Source organism: Patiria miniata, unplaced genomic scaffold (assembly GCF_015706575.1).
Source record: "Patiria miniata isolate m_02_andy unplaced genomic scaffold, ASM1570657v1 HiC_scaffold_21, whole genome shotgun sequence".
Taxonomy (NCBI): domain Eukaryota; kingdom Metazoa; phylum Echinodermata; class Asteroidea; order Valvatida; family Asterinidae; genus Patiria; species Patiria miniata.
Genome location: NW_024037060.1, coordinates 6,681,813 through 6,706,166, shown reverse-complemented (window position 1 = coordinate 6,706,166; position 24,354 = coordinate 6,681,813). Strand labels below are relative to the sequence as shown.

The following is a 24,354-nucleotide window of genomic DNA, read 5'->3' as shown; positions in this document are numbered from 1 at the left end:
GGGGGGGGGGGGAGGCGTTCGCATTTTGTTCAAGAATTTCTATGGATTTTTTTTTACAGAGCTAGGGGGGAGGATTGACCCCTCCCCTCCCAGATCCGCGCCTGCATCCATGATATCAATGGGAAGCTTATACTGCTGATGGTTTAAGATAAAACCATGAATATTTCATTGATTAAGTCATTAAGTTCATAGTTTACTAATATTATTCCTTTATTTGTCGGTTACCTATTTGGAGAAAACCTGTATATACATATTTCCATCGGTGAATTAAGCCGTCGAATTTAGAGCAAAACTGGCAACATATTAGACTAGTGCCCCATAAAATGCATTTGACGAGGAGACAATTCGTCGTGTGCCCGGCAGAAGGGCATATGTGCATATGCCCTTATGCAATCCGCGTAATGACCAAAATGTTCCCAGCAAAAGGGCATATGCAGAAAACTACCTCCATTTTAATGAGATTTAAATATTTTCGTCAGAAATTAACGTGTATAGTTGTTCCAAAACTTATGATTCATACGTGTGACAAATTTCACATTCGTACGATTTATATTACGTGGGGGAGAGCATTGGATACAAAATGCGCGCGGGGGAACAATGGAACCTTTCAATGCAATTTTCTTGAAAATGATTTTTGCGTCAGAACGCTCATATGCCCTTCTGCCGGGCACACGACGAATTTCACTGTGTGATATCAGCTCCTATAGGCCTACGTCATTTTTTTTTTTACAAAATGATCAAATTCTATGATTATTTTGTCTTTAGAATAATGAATAATACTAACGACATCCTTATTTGTGGGGCATACTGGGTGAGGACAAATAACAAACAACAAAACCAATTTTGTTTTTAGTAGTATTTAGTTATGGAAAATAACTCAAATTTTGTGGGTATATTTTTAACCCCAAAACGGGACTGAATAGTTACTTTACCACGAAATATTTTGAGCTAAAAATTCAGTCTGAAGCAGGACATGCCAGTGATCCTAAATAGATCGATGAAAAATTATAATTACGTGATTAAATTAAATTTCGCAAGTTATTGAAAAACAATACTGATTTTCATGTCCCCCCCCCAAAAAAAAATGCCGTCAAAATAGGTGTTTCCCCCAAAAAAATATTTTGGAAACATATACATTCTGAATATAGGATCTTTCCTTTCTAGGATCACGAAGCTGTTTTTAGATCGCTTCTAGGTCTTAGAAAACACCCGACCCTACTTTCCTTTACACAAGGACCCCTTCTACCATGCAGTTTGAGACTTAGGCCTATGTATACACGCATGGCGAACCTAGGCCTAGCTCACACGCGTCTGAACCAACTTCAATTTGCAAGTGTGTTTGGAATGACGTTTCAATTTGTTTTCAGAGGACTAAACAATTTGTTTTCAGAAAGACCCAATTTTTTTGGCCCTCCAAGAAAATTGTGTTCTGGATCCGCCCCTGCAGAAGACCAGCATTTTGTGCCCCGAAAATTCAGGGGGTTGGGGGCAATAATTTCACAAAGACCGTAACTATTCAAGGTTTAGTTGTGTGAATGTTTGTCATTCTACTTTTAACGATCTTTCCAACTTTTGTCAAGTTCCCTTTAAACCTAAAAGGGCCGGGGGTGGAATCCGCACCCTCAACATTTTTCGCTTTAGCCTTGAATTTTAATTTTTTTTCGCGACCCGAGCTGTTATGACTTTTTAGCCTCGAGCCTCGCGCATCTTTTGATACCAAAAACATAAAAATCGCCGTGAAAACTGAATTTTTCCATATACGTCGTGTACACATAGCAGGATTGCCATTCGTACATTATGAATAATTAACTAGCCATAATTCCAAAACCCTTTGACCTATAGTCACGACATTTCTTGGGTATGTTTATGGGTATAGTTGCTCTATGCATGTACCGAGTTTCAAAATTTTTTGTCACTCGATGACCGAGATCTGGGGGGGGGGGGGTGCGCGGAATCCGCCCCCCCCCCCCGGCTGAGAGATGGTCAAAATCTAGATGGTCAAAATAACCCGGCCCTTTTATAGGGTTAAATCTTGTTCCAAAAACTAGCCATTATATCAGTTTAAAGAGATAATTTCCCGGTCGATATTATACATCACAGACCAATTCGTCTCCATATAATTAGGTCAATAGGCATCTCGATAATCACATCATCATAATGGCTTCTGAAGCTAATAGCATTTCATCGTCGCTCCCAGTGTCTACTTTAAACCTCGAGACAAAAGTCATAGAGCAGCTACGGGGAGCGTACTGCATCGGGGACGAGATGAATGCCAGTCAGACGTTTTATATTTGCTGTGGAGGAGCAGCGGGGGAATTACCAATCTCAATTTTCACCATTTCAGTTTGATACGGTGCAGTTATAGATAGTTTATAATGCTATTATTGTGTCTCTTTTGCCGAAGATAATTAATATTGCGGCCTACACTGTGAATACAAAAATAGGATAATTTAATATCCAAGAAACCTTACAATGTAAAGCTGAAGACAAGGCGTGATGTCGTTCCTGTCCATCGCTTTTCATTGCTTTAAATAGTCTATAGTGAACCCTAATTAAATCAATATTGGTTCGCCGGCGCAACAAAGAAATAGTTCCGTAACAATGTCGTTGATTGTCCAATGTTGTTTGAAAGTGTACACGAAAATGTCTGAAGATTTCCAAAGTGAAACGTTCTCTGTTTGAGGCACTTGTTTTCTTTTTTATACAGCTTATCAGTTCAAGGATTAATTGAACCCTACTCGGTTCATGTGCTCCTGCAAGTCCAAGTGGTCCTATTATGATTCAAAGGCATACCCTCGCGTACAATGCTGCATCTGATAACAACATAGACCGTAGTCATGAATGACAGTTGCGGATATAAATGTACACTGAGGGCCTCTGGGTACATGTCTTGTTGGGCTCTGCCCTTTACTTCGGAAAAAAAGACGGCCGTTTCCTGATAATATCGTCTTCCTATATCCGTGTCTCCCCACGGGTTTTAGCGCGTGCGCTGCAAGGGCGGGGATGTAGCCGGATCGCGCTGCCGGGGAAAGATAAACGCCGCGTGACGGTCCAAGATCACGACTGTTGACACAGCCGTAATTCTCCTTGGAAAACGGGGAACATTACTGACACTTTCAAAATATTACCCAATCTATTCATTGTCGCCACTATATTTTTTTTCTCTACAATATATGCCGAGTGCGTTTGTGCGAGATCATTTTTCTCACGATTCCCAGAACTAAATGCACTGAAGCAAGTCACTGAGCCATCGTTTGAAGACGATCATATGTTGAGAGACAATAATTTTAGAAAGTTACAAGTAAAACACACATTCTTTAGTTTTTCATTTTGTTTGTTTATGAGGCACAATTTTTAATGAAACTGTTGATGCGAAGCCACTTATGATCAGGACTGAACATTTTTAACTAAAAAGACACTTACCGTTCTGTGTAGAACCATATCAAATTTTAAAACGTTTGAAAACGTTCATCTAAATTTTGTTTTTAATACAAACCTAGAAAACAATTGGATCTAGACATTACTATCAAATTATTCCCATCATGTGACGAAGAAGATTACTTTGAACAACTCAGCAAAGGTATACAATGAGAAACAAACCTTATAAGGGCTGGTAATGGTTCAGAAAATATATATATCACAACGAACATGACATTGTCACACCCATGGACCAAAACATCGGATGAATTACACGTGCACGAAATGGTACAGCGCATAATGATATTTATATTAAATTGCTCCATGTCGAGTACGTTCTTTGTGTGCAAGTATTCAGAATTCTGTGGGCAAGTCGGAGCTAGAAATGCTGAGTAACGTAATACTGGTGACGTCAGTAATTATTTCCCCATATTATCTAGAAACTCTGATATTTTCCAGGCTTTCATAATGCAAGGGCACGTGTTGTCCGTACCGCTCGATCGTGCCTCCACCTCCGACTACTATCAGGGCGTGCAGAAGAAACCAAAAGTGAAAATTGTAAGATCTCTCGAATTCAAGTCAGACTCCTCCGAATTAGATTGGGTTCCCGATGCTTTTAAGATGCCAGTGTGTCGCAACTACGTTGGCATTTTGTCGACACCGCTGGGTGTACGGAATAAGGATTTGGTCGGGTAGACTGGTGCCCGCACCAATTTCAAATGGTAATTGTCTCCTCTTATCGCTTGGCACGATTCGCACACAATCATCTCCGTGTTTTATATCATTACACCAGTTCAATATTTCACAGTATTGGACGCAGTTGTGATGAGCGTGTGTCGTAATCACGCAACGCTTAATTGTAGATTTGTGTCGATACGGAATCAACGTCGAAAATTCGCTATAGGCCTAAACACAAGTCTCGCTGAAGCCTTATCGCTTCATGATACATTAAGAAGAAAACAAAACAGAATGACGTAAAAACGCAGGGAAAAACATCTACAAAATGACTAATAAACTGTTTTTCAAGCAGCCTTTCAGAAGGAAAACCACGGGAGTCATAAAGAGTCTTAAATGGAAAACGAATTGCACCTTCGTGTCCCATTTATGTTCAGCCTTTCATAATGTCATCGTGGACCGTGTTGATTTCTTATCGTTTCACTTCCCCCGCCCAAAAGTACTGTGGCCTCGGCAGTTTGTGCGAAGGAAACAAACTAATTGCCTGTGCAGAATATAACGCATTTACAGGAATGTCTTTCTGAAGAGATCCAGAACAACGATATGAAGGGATTGTCGAAAATGGATGGCAAATCCCACGAAACGTTGGCTGCCTAGTTGCACTTTTTAGCCGTGAAGTGGAAGGATGAGTCCACAAAATTCACTGATGTCTTGTTTGACTTTAAACCGCTTCTTGAGGGCTTCTTGGACACACTTCGGTTATTCATTCATTCATCACATTACATTGCTCTCCAAGATTTAAATAAAAGGGAATAGCCAACCTTCACTGCGAGTAATTGTTGAATAATTTCGGAGAGTTGTGAATATTTTCTCTTTTTTGGCTGGTCCTAGAGTAGTCTGAGGATCAGATATTCACGTGTGCAGAGCCACGGTACAAACGCCTGATATATCGTAGCATGCTAATTTTATGCCAATCGGAGTCGACTTTAGAATCTGTGACGCCATTTCGATCAGAAATGTGGACTAAGCTGTTGATTGGTCAATTTGGCTGACGAGTTTTTGTAATACAACAACGGGTTACCGAAGATCCGACACAAGCGCCCTCTGAATGGTCAGAATCTCGAGGTCAATACGCATTCTTGTTTTGCGTAATCGCCGAATCTGCTCGCATATTATAGACTCTCAAGGGGATATTCTATAGACTAGTTCCAGAGAGGGCCAAGCCTATATTCCTCCTTATGCCTCATTAATTGACTGACTGGCCGGCTAGCTGGCTGGCTGACCGTCACTTGTTAGTCGGGCAGTGCTATCGTATTGGGGCGGCAATGAATGGGCTAGATCCGACCTGTGTATTACACAGATGCATTGAAAAGCCATTAAGAGCTCCCAGCCTACATAAAGCAGGATTGACTGGCTGTGACTGTTTATGTAGCTTGGTGCAGCTATACTTTGACTGTAGGTGATTATTATGCCAGCTGATGCTTACCTGCATTTGTCTGTTGACTGAATTTGACTAGTCACAGTGCTTGCTACAAAAATGATCTGACTGTTGGTGACTAGCCTATGTAAGGGAAGGCATGGCAGGGGAAGGTAATTGATGTGTTGACTGTCTGTGACTGTTCAGACAGCAGGAGGGTTAATGGTGTCCAAAACAACTTTACTGTAGTGTAGGTCTAAAAGTAACAATCTCCAGTGACACCTTCTGAACCCCTGAATTATGGCGCGTCAATCGCCTATGAACACCCCATCGAACGAACGTAGGTCCATACGCACGTACGTGAGGCGGAAAAGTGTCACCGAGGACAGAGGTAAATGAGCATAATAGATTTAGGTCAGGATAGAAGGCTGGGAAGCGGGGATGGAGGTAGGTACAAAAACAAAATATAACTGATTAGTGGAATGAACACTAAAACTTGTAAATGGTTTTTAAAATCGCACAGGCTTAAAAGTCCTGCAGAATTTGGCCATTAAAACGTGCCGGTCATTTAGCTGCGACAAAGCGCCTATAACTCGATTCATCAAGATCAGCCATTGAAAGTGCCGGTGCGGCGCAAGATGAACTTACAAATTGTCAATTTCAAGAAGTACGAGGATTCCAAAGATTTCAGGACTGATCCGTGAAGAGGTAAGCAACTCGCTTTTCCTCCAAATAAAGCACTTAATTCTCCATGGATAAGACATTATTATCAATCACAAGTAACATCGGTCTTAAAAAAAGAGGAAAAAATAACCGGATGAATCGGCCGGGAAAAGCTTTATGGCTTACCGGACGGTTTTCACTTTTTCTCAAGTCAACCCTGGCGATCCTCACAAACACCTCCGTTCTTCCGGTGTTTAATGGTCTTCTCTGCGGACCAATCGGAGCCCTAGACGGCACGATGACGTCATACCCCACTCACGGCCACCAGAACCCATCAGATAAAAGCCGCTGGGCGAGCGCCAGCTGCGCAGAATCTTCGAAGTCGTGTATGTGTCTTCGAGAAACCCGGCCCGCTAAAAGCCTCACCCATCTCCGTGCATCAGTCTCGTTACCTGCCCAGCTGCTACGCCAAGATTGTTTTTTTTGTTTTCTGTCTTTTCCTTTCTGGACTGTTGTTTTCTTCGTCGTCTCATCATGACGAGATCCGGTGTCCATTGCTTCTCCCTCGCTGTTCTCTGTCTCCTGAAGATAGCCCTTGCCGCACCGGCGCCGGTAAGTACTACTTTGCCCTTTAAATTAAAAAAGCTTAACCCATTTATTCTCGTACTGTTTTTTTGGGGGGGGGAAATGAAAAATAATGAGACTCGTTACTCTTATAAGCGGCATAAGCTGGCATCTTTTGAGGGGCATAGATAAGAAGTTATCTCGTCCGACATCATCTGATAATCTAATGGTGTTACATTATTTTGAAATGATTATCTTTTTTTCCGGAGACAATTCGTTTATACACTAAGTATTCTTAAGCCAATTTTATAAGCTTTCCAGTCTAGACCCATCTCTAGCAGTATTCATATTAATCATTTTACATCATATCAATACGTAAATCAACAATTTATTTTAAAGCATACTACGTCGCCAAAAAAAACCCCGATTTTGTTCGCGACTCTAAACACTGCGGTGTGACGTAAACAAATATGTATGAAAATCACAAAATACCGGTGACATATATTTTGCCAGAAATCTCATAGCGAATCCCCCCCCCCCCCAAAAAAATCGTGCTTTATTATAAACTGCAAATTTGAAGTTCATTTCCACAAATATTTGTCTGGTTTGTCGACGGAACTAAACAGAAAACCTTTTTAAAAACTGTGAGAGATTCTGCAACCAAGGACGAAAGTTGCGAATTTGCATTTTCATGTAAAATTTTACGGGTTTTATAGGGGCTATTTTTTTAAACGCTGTATTTTACGAAGCTGTCTTTTAATTTGGCTTCTGTCCTGCAATGATTATAATAAAACAATCATGCCATTTTTCAAAAGTCGCTTTTTCTTAAATCATTTTAAAAATTGAAATTACATATGAATAATGGCAAGTTGCATTTTGAAAGTAAACACCGTGGCATTCGATTTTGGAGTTAGGTTGGTCATTACGACTCATTGAAAAAGGAGCCACGTATTATTATTTATGACTTTCAGTTTCTTATTTGTATTCATTTCTGAATACATTAAGATGCAGAAGCTCATATTGTGGTGTAAGCACCTTTTCCCGTAAAGACAGTTGATACAAAAGGGTATTTTATTTTATTACCTTTCGAATGTCAAACGACTTCTTATGATTTCGATTATTCGCGGGGTAATAAAACAGAAGTTGCGACACGAAGAGTCAAAGTCCTAAGACGCGTTTTGATGAGTTGACTTTTCACAGGATTTTGGTGCATTAAAAGCTAAGAGTATTGACATGTAACATAATCGGCAATGTAAACGTGACGCTTTTAATCGATTTCTAACACTTGTGTGAGGTATATAATTCTATAATAATTATTACTTCGCCTTTCACGCAAATATTTAAATTGAAAATGGGAGTCTTGCTTCACTTGTATCAGAATGGCCTCGAAGGATCTGACAGAAATATTGATTTCTCTGTTTCATTCTTGTTTACTTTTAGTCGCGCTCACGATCCTTCAAATTTTGTAAACTGAGTGGACTCAGTTCCTAGTCCTCTTAGATCTAAAAGTAAAGAGGTGAAGTTAATTAAATTGAATTTAGCAACGAGTTGAATTTAGCTACGATGACCGACCAGTCGCGGTTCTGGGGGGGGGGGGGGGCGAACGGTCCCCCCTAAAAGAAATAGTCGTGAGTGATATAGTGTGCATGATTGTAGGATTTTATCAGCGCTCCCAATTGAAAATATGGTACGAGCCCCCCCCCCCCCCCCACCACCCACCTATTGATTTTCGAAGGCCTAAGTGTCCAGAGGTAAAAACAAAACGGTCTACAATTCAGCACACCTCCCTGCAACAATTTCTGGATCCACCCCTGCTATCCCCCCCCCCCCTAAAATATAGGCTCTAGAACAGCGCCTGTGAGCAACCCAGCACCGTCACCGGCTATCTCCGGGCCTTTGGAGGGGGAACACGGTACCAGCTAGGGGGGCACATCACAAGGAAATAAAACACACACTTGTAGATAATGTTTACGCTTATGGTTTTGGCCGGGGGGTGGGCAGTTGCTCGCCGGGGGGGGGGGGGGGGGGCAGTTGCTCGTCGGGGGAGGAGCGAGGGGGCAGCCCTCCTTTAGCGACGGGCCTGGGCCAACCTCGAATTGAAAAAAATGGGAGCTATGAGACCTATATCAGTTAATTGCCATCAAACTATAGGCCCCTATATACATTGTTGTCAAAAAGTGCACCAAGTTTTATTTTTTGGCGTGTCTCATAAATTATTCATACATCGAGTTCCCACTGCCGAATACCGAAGTTTGCATACCGTAAATAAAACGTCCGCGCAGAAAACTAAATTGGTTAAGTTACTCATCTTGAACCATATCGCTTTGTATTGAAAATAATTGCATTAAGCAGAACTTAACTAAAAGTCAGTTAGACGTGTTTGAGTTTCAGCACATATGAATTATCCATTTCTTTGTTTAATATGAGAACACGGAGGCACTTTTTTTTTAATTGAGAAAGTCTTGAGTTAAAGACGCTTCGATGTCTTTGAATAGAGCTATCAAGAAGCTGATATTCCCTGTCCAGCGTGCTTTGAAATCATCCGAGTGGTCGTCGCGCACTATGTGGGTTACCCCCGGTTTTTCCTCTTTATTTTTCATCCGCGGCCCCCGCAAAGAAAATTACCTTTCTGACGGCGCGGGAGTGCAAACACACTTAGGAAACGGCAAATGACAGAGTACACAATCTAGAAAGAATGCCTCTTCGACCCAAATCAACAAACTGTCAAAGCGTCGAGTGGGGCTCTGAGCGCATGCGGTGTCATAAAATGAACAATCTGTCTTAGAAATGGCATTATATACCGCTGTGACGTGATAGGCCCTGTAGGGAAACTTCAACTTCAGTGACCCGTTGGGATGGCAAAAATATATGCACAACCGTCCCATTTTGGTTCAATCAATGATCAGTAATATAAAAAAACAACCGCCTTTAAGTTCAAATTATCAAATCGATTAGAAATACTATTTTAAATGTCTCACCCTTTTCGTGCGTGTTTGACGATATTTCTGGCATGACCTGCATCTGACTTGTATTTTCTGTAAAAAGGAAAAATCTGAAAAATCGTTAAAGGAAAAACACACACCAAAAAAACCCACAAAAAGACCAACGACATGCCAACATCGATTCGACATAGGCTATATTGCTTCAGTGTGAACTGGAAATAAATCAGCAAACAATAGCAAAAAAAATCTGGGTCCTGTAATATAATAAGACAAGCCGAGCATCAAAAATCTCCTGCAATATGCACTCGTCTTCGGAATGAGGGGAGCAGTCAGGCCTGGCGACTAAATGAGGAAATATCTCACGCGTAGGGGCTATACGATTGCATACGATAAATATTGACAGGGGATTTCTTTGATCTTGAAAGTGGAGCTTGCTTGTTTCCGAGGAGAGCCGTCGAATTACCCACCTTCCTTAATCAGCAGTCAGCACGGACTTGGGGTTGGGTCGGGGGTTGGGTGAGGGATCAAAAAATGACATTCGGTTAGCATTGCCTTTCGACCTGATTTCCCTCACTATTCTGCCACATCATTCACACCAAAACCACCCTGAGCACGTGCAGTATTCTGCGCCCTGTCATACAGAAAAGTTAAAGAGATTTGTTAGATCTTTTTGGGGCGATTGTTTAAACGTTTTTCGTGTTTGCTGTCGGCAACCTGATGTCGACAATGCCCGTCAAATCCACTATTTACGCCGATTCGAGGAGTCTCTTCAATCGCCTATACCATTCCCAAATTCAGACTAAACAGTGTATCAAATTCAATTTTTTTTTATGTTGGCCCTATATATATATTTGTTGGCATGAATGATGTCTTTATTGTCTCAATTATAATCTTAAGGAAAAGACAATAACATAACTTGTCTGTACATAACTTAAACGTTGGACAGTAGAAGTTTTTTGAGGAAAGTGCAATATGGCACGTCTCTAATTTACGAAAAAAACTCTCCGGACGTAATCAAGCCAAGCCTTAATAATTGCTAGACAATGTCTAGGCTCTACTCACGGCTTGGGAGTTTTTATCACGGGGCCCGCTAACCCCTATGGAAATGAACCGTGGGTCTGAATGTTCATTCTTTTTTTGAATTAGAGATGTTGTTTATAGAGTCATAAATTATACAGGCAGTTTGCATACAAACAAGTTAAATTTTAATGTTAACCATGTGTGCATTGCTGATCTTTCTTTAAAGCGAGGTTTCATTTTGAAACGTTTGTGGTTTACTGAAGTTTACGTTTTGAAGCTTTGAGGTTTGTAGATGACATCATGTGACATTCAGTCTATGATATCATGTGACTATCAGTCTATGACATCATATGACTATCAGTCTATGACATCATGTGACATTCAGTCTATAACATCATGCGACTGTCAGTCTATGACATCATGTGACTATCAGTCTATGACATCATGTGACTATCAGTCTATGACATCATGTGACTATCAGTCTATGACATCATGTGACTATCAGTATAATGACATCATGTGAATATCAGTCTATGACACCATGTGACTATCAGTATATGATATCGTGTGACTATCAGTTTATGACATCATGTGACTGCAGTCTATGCCATATGTGACTTTCGGTCTATGACATCATGTAAATATCAGTCTATGACATCATGTGACTGTCAGTCTATGACATCATGTGACTTTCAGTCTATGACATCATGTAAATACCAGTCTATGGCATCATGTGACTATCAGTCTATGGCATCATGTGACTATCAGTCTATGACATCATGTGATTATCAGTCTCATTAATGAAGATGTTTCGGTTGTGAAAGAACCAGTTGTGAGGGTGTTCGACGTTTCGATCATTGTATTCTGTTCGTCTTCCAGAGAGATGAAAGTTACACAATACACTGTCTGAAACGTCTGGAATAGACTTTCACCGATGGGTCTTTCACGATCAACATTTTAAGAAGATGACTATCTTCTTAAAATGCTTTAATTCGCAAACCATAATGTCCATACTCACGGCTGCACATGAAGGGATGTGTTTATATCTGGATAGTCTGAACTCCACGTAAATTTTATCTCACTAATTTCCCATAAGTAAGTTCCGGGTCATTTCTTTCAACGGACGCTTTATGAAATTCCGTAATGGGAAATTCGCCGACCGTTAAACGCCATTTAGGTAAATCTTTAACTTTAACAGTCTTCTTAATCGTACTCAGCTCTGACCGCCGCGCAGTGCGCAAATGGCAGGCGGCAGCCTGTAATGACTGCACCGTATAATAAAGTTAGCAGCAATATACAGCTCACAATTCATTATTCAAGGGGTCACTATATTGGGTTTTTGAATGTCAAAGCTATTATTTGCTTGCACTATTTTTATATATCAAACGACAGTCGATATGATGGGATCTGACCTAGCACGTAGAAGCGCCATCGGAATCGCACACAATCAAGTAATTCTTCGAGTCAACGAGCCACGCTATTTCGGTGACTTCAAAATTGTTTACACAAAAAATGATCAATATTCCAATCTCTGCGGTGTTTCAATATTATTTACTATTCCCAATATTCATTTGAGTACAGACATCCTGGAGCTGGTGTTAAACACGAGCTGGCGCCCTTGCCAGTCTAGCTCGATGCTCCCAGCAATCATCAGGCTTATTTTTTTGTTGCCGGTCCTTTCTTCTTCAAATCAGCAAGATTGATTGGAAAAGATTGAGCCGGAACGAGGCAGGCACAGTTCGAGACAAACGTCATCAGCGACATCATTATGTCTTCTACTAAACCGATGCTTTTAAACGTATGCACATACGGACATAAACATTTGCAATGGTTAACGGCCTTCTCTTTTCAGTCCCTCCTGTTCAAACGAACTGTTCAGACAAAAAAACACCCAAAAACAAAACAAAACAAACAAACAAACAAACAAAAAACAATAAAGGCTGACAGTTTAAAAGGACCTGTGGCTGGGCAGTGCTTTCGTATAGGACCACCCCGCACAAAATTATATTTGATTGATTCATGGCTATTCAATGGAAGTTTTCTTTTTCATGCATTTGCATGGTCTATATATTATATACGCAATTGGCTAATAACAAATTCGCTAATTCCGGCATTTCTATCGTTCATAGGGCGTTATAACGCACGGAGTCCACAGAGGTTTGGTGTAAAAAATAATGTACCTAACAATTTCCCTGGAAACTTGATTGAAAGTTAGTACATAAGCAATTTGCTCAGCAAGTAATCCGTTATTGAATCAAGGTATACGAATTCAAATTAGTATATGACCAACGGTTTGCTATATCACGTCACATTGTGCTTCAGTAAGTAAACAGACCGCGCGACTTTGGTTAACCCTTCGTCAGTGGTGGGGTGTTGCATCTGCGGCAAGTTTCGTCGCATCGACGGGCCGTCAAATACGGGCGAGGTATTAAGAAACGCACACCCGGTCATCCACACCGTGAAATGAAATACAGCCGGCTTTGCGCGCTAATGCCTCGACTTACGGTTGACCGTTTTTGAGCGGCGAGAGGAGCCCTCTCTCGGGAATCGCCTTTCCCGCTAGCTGCCGGCGCTACACTTCTTATTAATACGCGTGGAGATCGGCAGAACATTGAATGTCCCTCGCACCCTGCGGCCCTGTAGGTTTATACTTGTGCTCTAATGCCAAGAGAAAAGTCCCTAATGGAATAAGATGTTTGAGAAGGATCTTCGGAATAGATGCTGAGGCAAAGTGTTTAAGAACTTCGGTTTTAAATCGTTGAGACTATGTCTGTTTTGAAATATTAAAGGTAAGTCGTCCTGCCTTCCGAGAGATCCTGACGGTTGGCGACGAAAGCGGATTCGGGCTTTGAAGCCAAACACGTCCGACGAGCCTGTAGTCCGGATTAAGGGGATTAGTGACCGACGTATAGTGTCAGATGGGATAATCCCCCGTGGCATTCAAGTTCATGGATTTGGCAAATCTTTATTTTTAACTTTTTTTTACCGGAAAAGGTTGCGGTTATTCTTGACGTTTAGAAACAAACGAGTCTGCTCTTTACAGATTATTTCTATTTTTAAGGTGAATTTTTTTTTAAGTCACAGTTACTTTAAACTGCCATTGGAAGTTAACTATTAATATCTTACTTCTATCAACGGAAAAATGTCTACCAAAAAAATTGTTGTTCAAGAATACACTGTCGATGAAGCTCAATGTCAAGTTAAACTAAAAAGTCCCGTCTATACTTTTTGGATTCCCCTTTTTGTATAGATTAGGTAACCGCGGGTCATACATCCGCCTTCCACGCCGTGCACCGCTTCTTTTTTTCGTGTACTTTTGGCGCCAAAAGTATATTTTTCCCGTCAGCACTAAAGATGCGTGTTTTCTTTTAGCACGGAGCGGCAAGGGAGACTTTATTTCCACTTCTGCGCCTGGCGCTGTCCCTCTTTCGAGACTGCCATGTTTACCAAGGCCTAGCCCAACCTATATCTTGCCAACATGTTAATTTGATTACTGTGATTCAAAACGAGGTATGATTCAGATAGATTCCACTTTTTTATGCGGAGTCGATGTTGCCTTTTTTGGTTCATATTTCGGCTAAATTGTCCTCGTGGAATCTGTACCAGAAACTCAAGTTGGTTACAACTTCACCCAACCACTAAAGAAGTAAGCGTTCTTAGTTTGGGAAACGCGACCTGAAGTATGGGTTTGAGTATGTGGACGAGCCAGCGACTCAATGACATAATGTGCTCGCCAAGAACTTTTTGCAAAGGGCATCTGAGTTTAATAAGATCAGTGACTACATAATCTAGACACGGCCAACCCGCGGCAAAATAAAGTATACATTTTAAAATGTTCTCGCTAGCGCGCCAGGTGTTTTTTCTGGATAACATAATTGGACTCAAGTTTGCGGTTACATGAGTTTAACAACCGACGAGATATTTCTTGAAACGACAGAAATGGTCGCGCAGAAAGAGGAATGTTTTAACGGTTCTATACGGATCGTATTTGACACCTGATAGTGCTTCTCATTAAATAAATTGATGCGAAATGTGGCTCTGCGTTTATGAGTGGAAAATATACGCTTAGTAATAATTATAGTGCAGAATAATGCCACTGAGGGCTCTCCATACACATGCACTACTCGCCACTACAACTTTTCGCGTGGGCACTTTTGATCGCTTACCAAAGCCGAAAACAACCTTTCAATAATACGACGAAATTCAAGTTGGTATTTAATTACCTATGAATAGGTAAAAGTCATAAGTGCTGAGGGAGTATTTCATTACGCGAAGACGGTGCTCTTTCGTGAGATGGAGGCGATTTTCGCGAAGTACACTCGTGTGGTTGTCATGGCAATGCGTCGTCTTCCGAGATGATATGGCCCTTTTATTACCACAAGTTGTTGGTTTTTCTTTTAAGTATAGTTTGACGTTATCAATCTGGCTGTCTGCACTGTCTCGAGGCGATGCAACCTTGGAACAGCGAGAACGAACTATAAAGCAAAATGTCTGGAAACCTTTGCCCAATGATTGAGCTGAAAGTATTATGCTTTGCAAATTGACGAGATCATCAGAAACCAGCTGAGAATCCGCCACTAGTAATGTAATTTGCCATCAAGTTTTTGGTTGGTTACCTCCGTTGCTAAGCGTGTATTTTCCTGCACTTGGCACCTGCAATTGGCAAAGTATTTAGCGTTTAGCATTTTTATTGAAATTGGCCCCTGGTCTCGAGAAAAGTTAACTCGATTGGAATAATTCATGGCGACCTTTATGTTTTTTTTTTAATGTTTTGCACTTACCTGGAGCTGCTAACTTGCTAAGCCCAAAACATTCTATTTGCAAAAAGGTTACCAGCGGAAATGTCATTGGATGCTATGACTGGTTCCCCGCCGATTTGTGCTTAGCAGGTAAAGGAATATTTCTGCTTAACGGCTTAATGCAGGGGCGGATCAGGTTTCAGTTATGGGGGGGGGGGGTAGGAGAGTTGATATGATAGGGGGGGGGGGGTGAGTGAAGGCGTGTCGAAGTCACGCCCTTGCTAGAGGGTCTGTGGGGGTATGCTCCGGGGAAATTTTGAAATCTATGATGATTTCTCGTGCATTCTAAGGCAATATCAGAATAAATTTAAGAACTTTAGCATTCCAGTTATTATTTTCGGCCCCATTTTACAAGTATCATAACTATCGTTAGTCAGCAGCTGAACGGGGAGGGGCGGGGTGGGGGAGGGTGGGGTGGGGGTGGGGGAGGGGTTGGTTGCACTCCCAACTCCTCTAGATGCGCTACTGTAATGAAAACGGTTACCTACGCATCGTAAGGGCAATCGGTGTTCAGTGTGAGATACCAGCTATATATGGGGTCGCATCAGTGTCTCCCTAAACTTTTTTGCCAAGGAAATTGTGAACAAACATCGGATTGACAAACATCCCCACCTTTTTTGAAAGGGGGGGGGGTGGTCGGTTGTTAAAATCTCCAGTCGTCAAGGTTGTGATCTAGATTTACCAATGTGATCAACTTCCGCACAGCAAACTAGGATGACGATGACTTATTTGAGTTATTGTGTATAACTTTTTCTTTTGATGGAATAAAATGTTAAGAAAATTATAACTGAAATTGAAAATTCTAAATTAATTGATTTTTGAATTTTGCTGAAGTCGGTATATCTTTGATAAAAAGGAACACTATCGCCTTTTGCCGCTAACGTGTCATCCTGATACAAAGTTGTTTAAGTGGATTTATATAAAGTCATGACAACTGCTGGGATAAATCCCAAACAACTTGGTAATTAGCGGAAAATTACATTGTTAAAGACTGAACTGAACTGAACTGAACTGAGGGCGATGTTGGTGTGATGTCATTTCAGGAAGACACTGTTCAGTTTAGGGTTTTTCTGTTCAAATTATGAAGCCAAAAGTTGCTCATTGAAAACATTTATGAGAAAGGTTTGCTCATTGACTTACTGCCATGTACTGACACAACAACGAATAACCAAACAAAAGAAAATCTACGACCGCAAAATAACCAAATTCTAGCAACTTTCTGTGCTAAAATAGTTGTACCATTGAGGTTTTTGCCGAGAATGACAACACAGTTTTGCTCATGGATATGAAAATTCGCATTAGAATAAAAACAAAAAAGGCACCAGATATACCCTTGAAAATGGCAGAACAAAAATTGAAAATCAGGTTAAATGGGACACAAAGGTGCATTATCAAAGACTGCATTGCATGGGCCCTTTAAACCGGCCTTCACTTTTAACAGCATATTGAATGTTTCCCAGTAGGCATATTAATGTTTGATGTTCGCCATTAAAGTAAAACATATAGAATTATCTATACGTGACAGATCGGGCAAAGACCTTTTTAACCAAGAGCCTTTCAGCTCTGCAAAAAACCCTGCTTTTGACCGTCGGCAACTCACGAAAAAAAATAGCTGTGGAATTATATAGTCTTAAGTTACACTCGACTGTTATCATTCTTCGTATAATTGCGGCCTGTAATTGAACAGTCAGTTTGCCCATTGCAAAGTTTGGCTTGTCGTTGGGATTTTCTCGACACGTGGCCCCGCCTACCTGCAACTCCTCTCCTTCCGAGTCACGAATAACTGGCGGGGAAAAGAATAAGAAAACATTGTCAGTAGAGAAAAGAAAAGATTCTCCCCTAAGAGAGACATCCCGTGGATAGGGTTTAGGGCTGATACACCAGCGCGTGTCTTGAGAATAATGACGTTTCCCTTGGGGCCGCGGAAGGATACGTTTTTCAGACGACAAAGGGCAGAGGCTCCGTATACGGGAGAACATGATTGGTGAGAGAATGACCCCCGCATGGCAGGGCAGTTTGTTCAAGCGGTCCGGTTATTCTTACACAAAGCTTTCTATCGTACAAATTAATAACAACTTGACGGGTAAGAGTAAACCGCCCCTAGTTACCACGTTCACCGAGTCCCGTGTGATCTGTTATAGAGCTCGGTAAAACTGTCAATCACAAACTCATCTAAAATATCACTTGTGCAAATAATTGACAAACCAACTAACTAAACAAAACTTCAGTCGAAGACAGGACAAAAACAAAAACTGTGAAATGTTTTCGTCTGCCATAAAGCAAGAAGTAGTATTTTTGTACTCCAACTATATTCACCGTTATACCGTCAAAATATTCTGTATCAGAGAGTTCTGAGAGCCATAAAATTGGCGATGGGAAGAGCATGATATGGCAATGAACCTCTTACCCGGACTTGAGGCTCCAATTCTGAGCAGTTTGGATGCAATTGGGCTCGAAAGTGGCGCTGCTTTGCCATGTTGTGGAGGGATCGTTTTTCAAGATGGCTACTCTTCCGCTTTGGGGGAAATAGGGGTCGTCTTCTTTGGGTGAGAATATCTCGAAAAGTCAATGGTCAAACCACCAAAAAAAATCTGAGTATTTTAAAAAGAATGTTGAAGTATGGGCATTTAGCACTGGTGTCTATGGAAATTTTAATACAGGGTTGCACCCTTAGGCCGAATTTCGTAGGGTATTACACTTTAACATGCTGTGATGCGCAATCTCGCCATAAATTCAAGTATTGCATAATTCATATTGGGGGTGACGTATCTGGTGATGTATTATGAAATTAGGGGCACTACCGGTTGTTGTATTGCCACTGTTTAAACGAAAATATTTTGTTATTGAAATGCCAAAGTTCTTAATTAATGGATGATTTATGGATTTTTGGTTTTTTGTTTTTACTTTGTAGGAGCGGTATTTTGGATTCGACCAGTCGGCAATGAGAGTTTTTCGTCGAGGAGAAGCTCCTGTTAAGACTACCAGTTCATCAAGTGCCACAGAAATGGGTAGGTACTTTTGTTACAGTAATATTATTAGTACAATTTAGGGTGGCATTGATGGCTTGTGCGTAAAGCGCTCGCCTCTCACCAAGGTGACCACGGTTCGAATCCTGGCCGCGAATCACATGTCAGTAGAGTTGTGCGTTGGTTCTCTCCTGTGCCACGAGGGTTTTTCTCCGGGCTCTCCGGTTTTCCTCCCTCCGGGAAAAATCGAACACTTTCGATCTCAGGCTGTGCTCCGTGGTCATAATGGGTAGGTGTGGCCGGCAGCAATAGGCGCCTTTACGTGCCAGCGGCCCGACCACGTTGTAGCCGCGTCCTTCGCAATTCAGCATACCAGCTGCGAGTAAGGATGATTAGCCTCCCAAATTATTATTAAATTATTATTACAATTAATGTTCCGAGAATCTGTTAAGGTGTTAAAGAGAGAAAATATGTTGTCAAAACAAAGTTAAAATCTGATTTTTAATCGGATCAAATCAACCACAAGCCATGACAGTCTCCAGCAGTCAAGCGATGAGCTATTAATCGAACATTATACAAATAATGGATGTTTGTGAGTGCAATGGTAAGAATAATTTCATGAGGTGACAGATGGAAATGCTGCATTCACGACGTGAAGCCGAGTGAAATGGAACATTCCATATGTCACCTAATGAAATTATTCTTTCCATTGCACGAATGTGAAACATTCTTTATTTGTTTTATACAACACCTGAATAAAATCCTCGTCATCTGATTGGTCAGAGCCGCCAAAAGGTGTGACCGTGCAATGGAACTCTCATTTACCGCGGAATGGAACTTCTAAGTTTGCCGTGCGGCCGCGCCGTTCGTTGGGACGAATAATTCATTCAATATTTTTTTTTCATTTGGGATAATGATGTAGCTCCTCTCACCCCATCAAGGAACTCAAGATGCAACAAAAAGTAACATTGTCATGTTATTCTCGTTGGGAACGCAAACCTCTCAGAAAATGTATGTTTGTATCACTCATCTAAATTGGTTTGTATAAGGTGAAATTGCCCACTGTCAAATGTACTTTGTGTTAATTTGGGGGTGCAAGATGTTTCACTATTTCCAACTCCGACGTCAGTATATTTGCGTATGAGCCAGTATTATATTTGTGAGATAGCATGAAAGAATGTGCGTCATTTCTGTAGAGGAAAAAAAAAAGGGCAGGCGCAGAGTTGTTTAAGTAAAGAAATGAGATATCCTGTCTTCCCGGTCTTTAATGTGCGAGAGCTTTCAACTGAACCAGAGATTTGTCCTTCTAAAATTTGTTCTGTGTAAGACACAAGGGGTGATCACCACTGCTCGCATGTTGGGAACAAAACATAGAGAATTGTGATAAACCTCGTCCGGTCATGCTGGTGTCCGTCGACCGGGGACCTGCGCTTTCTGACGGCTAGCAACCGTGACCAGTTTTCGTAACTACCGCGCACCAAATTTCTGATATGGTACCTAATGGTTAACGAGAACACGGCCCGATCGTGACAAAACAGTCAGAAATCGAGACAATCCTCCTGCTAATTGCGACCCAGTTTGCCGGTAAATGATGGCAATAAATGGGTCCCGGGGCACGGCCACATTTTTTGGTGTCACGTCGGCGTGGTTAAAAAAAAAAACAAGGGCAGAAAAAATTGTCATTTATTTACTGAAGTCTCATAGAAATAATGGACTTCAAATCGACGGGTTGAACTTTGGAAACAATTACTGAAATGATACGTGAAAAGTGAGAACATTTCCTTTCTTCACGCACGTATTCAGTAAACCAAATACTGTATTGTGCACGTTCACCTTTGCATTTTGGGCCAAAATGCTTTCGACTGGCTGAACCTTAGATGTTTTTGCACTCGGATCAAAATATGTAACTTTTGTTAAATTAAATTTTGTTAAAAAGTTTATACTTTTGACAGTTGACAAAACAGAAGCGGTCTGGTTCCCTGAAGCTTAAGTGCGTTAAATAGTAGACCTTATGCGAAGTGGCCACTCTTAGAGGGCATCTTTTGTTATTTTAATTCAGTAACATACACAAAGGGTTCTCTCATGCATATCCCAGCAAAACAAAGGCATTGCAATCTAAGATGGCTGCTACGTATAAGGTCTATACCAAATGGTCATAGGACGATGAAACCATATATAGTGCGGAATGGCCCCTATAAAACCCAAGCATACATTTTTTTCTGCTAAAATACTAAAAGCAAATAACAAAACTCCGTTACCAGTACCTTGCATAGAAACTTTTATGAGTAATGCGTAAACAGAACAATCCTGGCCAACAGTAGCAGAAAGTCCCGCGCTTACGGCCACCGTATATATCACGGGTTAGCGTGTTTAGCTTGTTCACATGCCTGCATCCCGTAACTTAATGGTCGGTGCTTACAGGCCTTCATGGTTAGGGGAGACCGGGGATGAACGTTACAAAATTTACATTTTGCGCCAAATAATTGTAATGAAAGAACTCTAACACTCCATCTTGGGTATGTGGGTAGCCCATTATGTTTACTATAACCTGAAGTATACAAAACAAGAAAACATCAAACAACTAATTAACTACTAATTAATTAATGAAGGTAAATTTTTGTAACAACCCACCCCGCATACCGGGTAAGTTGTTACACCATACGGGGTAAGTTGTTACACAGTTGTTACACCACAGGGGTAAGTTGTTACAATATGTAAACAACTTATATACCTCATTGTGTGGTACAAAAGTAAATACCATCCCATTCTACTATCAAGAAAGCAACTGCTTTGTCACTTAAGGTGTATAATTAAGTAACAACTTGTTCATTCAAGCAATAAACTGGACATTTGTTTTAATTTGAAACACCTGAAATATAGCTAAAATGCCTCTTTGTGATCGATAAGGATCACCGACAATTTAGTCACTGTCTGTGTTCATCAATTCGCATTCATCACACAGGTAGCTTTTCCTGTACATTCTGTATGGGACCATCCTGAGCACTCCATGCACTGGACCCATTGCTCTCCAGGTGCAGAGTTGGAAAACAAGTCATCACATTCCAGACACCTGTCTTCCTTTTGTAGGTTCTTGGCATCATTAATACAGTAGCTCATTCTGTAGGTAAAGCAAAACAGACAAATGAAATATTTACAGCTGAAAATATACACAAAATATAGTTCAACATACGTAAAATGTAATTGGGGTAAGTTGTTACATTGACACGGGGTAGGTTGTTACAGTGTAACAACCTACCCCGTAGGGTATTTTACACATAAAATCTACTGTAACTCAACCTTCAGGCAGAATTACAGGTCATGACCTGGGGATATATGAGTGACCTAAATTTACTATATTTACAATATCAAGTTAGCGTTATGCGCCTCCAGTTGTTAGAGCTATTACGAAATTCAAGTTTTGTCAGAAAGTTACTAAGAAAGGACAAAAAAGGTTTTTTTTACTTACTTTTTGAGTAGAAGATTGGAGAAAGCTCTCGATCAGCAGTATACCCTAGCTACCCGTAGGCAACATATGGATGGTAGTAAGCCCGCCCTCTCCTGTTCCTGCTTTGCACACTGAGAACTGTAACAACTTACCCGTGTAACTTCCATCCCCGGTCTCCCCTATAGACAACGCACACATGTACATGTACATGTACATTATTAATATTATTGTTAGCAGAGAATGGTGACCATAAGCGGGGAATTCTCTTGTAAGCAGGGCTATAAAGTGAAATTATGCCAGTTTCCGAGGACTTGTAAACAAAAACGATAGCATTTGGCCCCCAAATGATTTTTTTGCCTCAAAATGTCGGCTGATGACTGCAAATGGTGCCCGACTAAACTTAGTGCAAATATATGGGAGTCCAGAGAGGCCACATAAAGCTTATTCTCGATCATAACCCCATTCAAAAACACGTTAAAATTGTGCAGCAGCAGGATTCCAGTCAAACCAGTGAGTTTGGCGGTTTTGAGACATCATCTTTCATTGAAAAAAAAACTTTTTCATTTTTGCCGACGCGCATGGCTACGGCGACGCGCGCGCATACCAGAAACCGGAGACTTTTTTTTTTGGCCTTTGCGGTTTGTCATGAGATTCTTCCCCATAATCCAAAACCCAAGCACTATGACCGCACTGTCTATAGTTTCTCAGGCTTAACTCCTACTGCATTACGTTATATTTCAGTGTTTTCAGACTCGGAGAAAAAGGACACGACTAATGCAGTGATCCAAACCACTTTCACAGTTATCTAATGGCCCGTCTCGTGTAAGACACCTGTACCAACATTACACGGGAAGCATACAAGCATACGATATTCCCAACACGTTTTTCCGCGCGATGTGATAACGAATGCCTCATTAGCCTCCATGTATTTTGTGATTTGATTTTACGCTTAATTTCACGCACGCGGGAGTTCGTTTTTTCCCTTCAGTTATTTCTCTGCTTCGTTTTCTATCTAAATGTTAATTGAGAAATCGGGTGTGTTTTTTTTATGAAAGATTGATACGCCCTATATCCTTCAATCATAACGCACGTTTTTTGCGCATGCGCGGAGTGGCAATTTCCTTTAAAAAAAAATGCACTTTCCTAAGAATATAAATAGTACGTGTTGGCAAGAAACCTCCTTTACCTATAACGCCACATTTATATTTTACCTTTGCAATATTTTTAAGCTCTGGCAGGAGCTACTACATGTCACTTGGTGTTCAGTCAGTCGGTCGGTCGGTCGGTCTGTCTGTCTGTCCCCGAAAATTGACCAAAAGTATGGTGTTTCATATGTGCCATCGGCGTCGCATTTTCGGCGTCGCATTCTTAAGCTCTGGCAGGGATCATTTTGATCGATTTCATTTTTTGCTCTGGCATGGATCATTTTGATCGATTTCATGTAAGACTGCCATGCAAGACTTCTTGCAACACGGCCAGAGCTTATTGTGCACTCGCACTTTTTCTATCCTCCTTGGGAGTACCAAATAACACTACCTATTTTCTATTAACTATTTTCTATCTTCTTAAGGGGTTTCATGATGCCTATTTTATATTCTCTTATAGGAGGTTCTAGAAGAACCTGGTTCTTTTCAACAGGAGATTTTCAGGGTTTCTCTTACCACTTCCTATTTTTAAGCTCTGGCAGGAGCTTCTACATGTCACTTGGTGGTCGGTCGATCGGTCGGTCGGATGGTCTGTCTGTCGGTCCCGAAAATGTACCATAAGTGTGGTGCTTTATATGTGCCATCGGCGTCGCATCTTATGGTGTCGCATTTTTAAACCTCTGGAAGGGATCATTTTGATCATGTCATGCAAAACTGTCATGCAAGACTTCTTGCAACACGGCCAGATCTTAAAAAACAATAATTCATAAAAATTAAGAAAAGGCACGTATATCATTACAAAATTGTCATTCGGAACGCAATGTCGAGGTTTTTTTTCTTCTTGGCGATGTTTCTGTATGGCCAATTAATGAGCATCATTTTCGTGTTGTTGTTTTGCAGAGTGCCCTTATGACGTCATCAGCCAACCAGGCGAGTATTTCGTCCAATCATCTGAGGCGATGATGTGCACGTGGCTATTCCTGACTGGGCCAAGCGCTGTGGTCGAATTAGAAATCACGGAGCTGGACTACCCATGCGCAGAAGATTCATTCGTTGAGGTTGGTCTTAAGAAATGAGAAAAAAAACCCAGAACTTTGGTATTTTATGTTGCTGTACAAACTTCAAGGCTGGAGCATGATTAGCATTACAAACTTGAAAATCATACTTCATTTTTTTCAAAATTAAAGTTTTGGTTTTGACCGAACCATTCAAACCGTTCCACTTTATACCGTTAGACCAGGATTGAACATACGAAAGTAGGAATTCCAAAGTTACTTAGGTTTCTTTGGCGTTAAATAGTA

The 24,354-nt window shown here is 41.0% G+C and overlaps 1 protein-coding gene across 1 annotated transcript in view; it reads left to right on the top strand.

Annotated features, from left to right (window-relative positions):
• The first annotated feature begins 6,548 nt into the window (after positions 1-6,548).
• Positions 6,549-24,354, top strand: part of LOC119729465 (corticotropin-releasing factor-binding protein-like) — a 33,605-nt gene continuing 15,799 nt past the window's right edge. Inside the window, exons 1-3 of the mRNA XM_038202031.1 lie at positions 6,549-6,784; positions 18,409-18,505; positions 23,954-24,111. Coding sequence (XP_038057959.1) covers positions 6,707-6,784; positions 18,409-18,505; positions 23,954-24,111 — 333 coding nt within the window. The 5' untranslated portion in view covers positions 6,549-6,706. The remainder of the gene's footprint in view (positions 6,785-18,408; positions 18,506-23,953; positions 24,112-24,354) is intronic.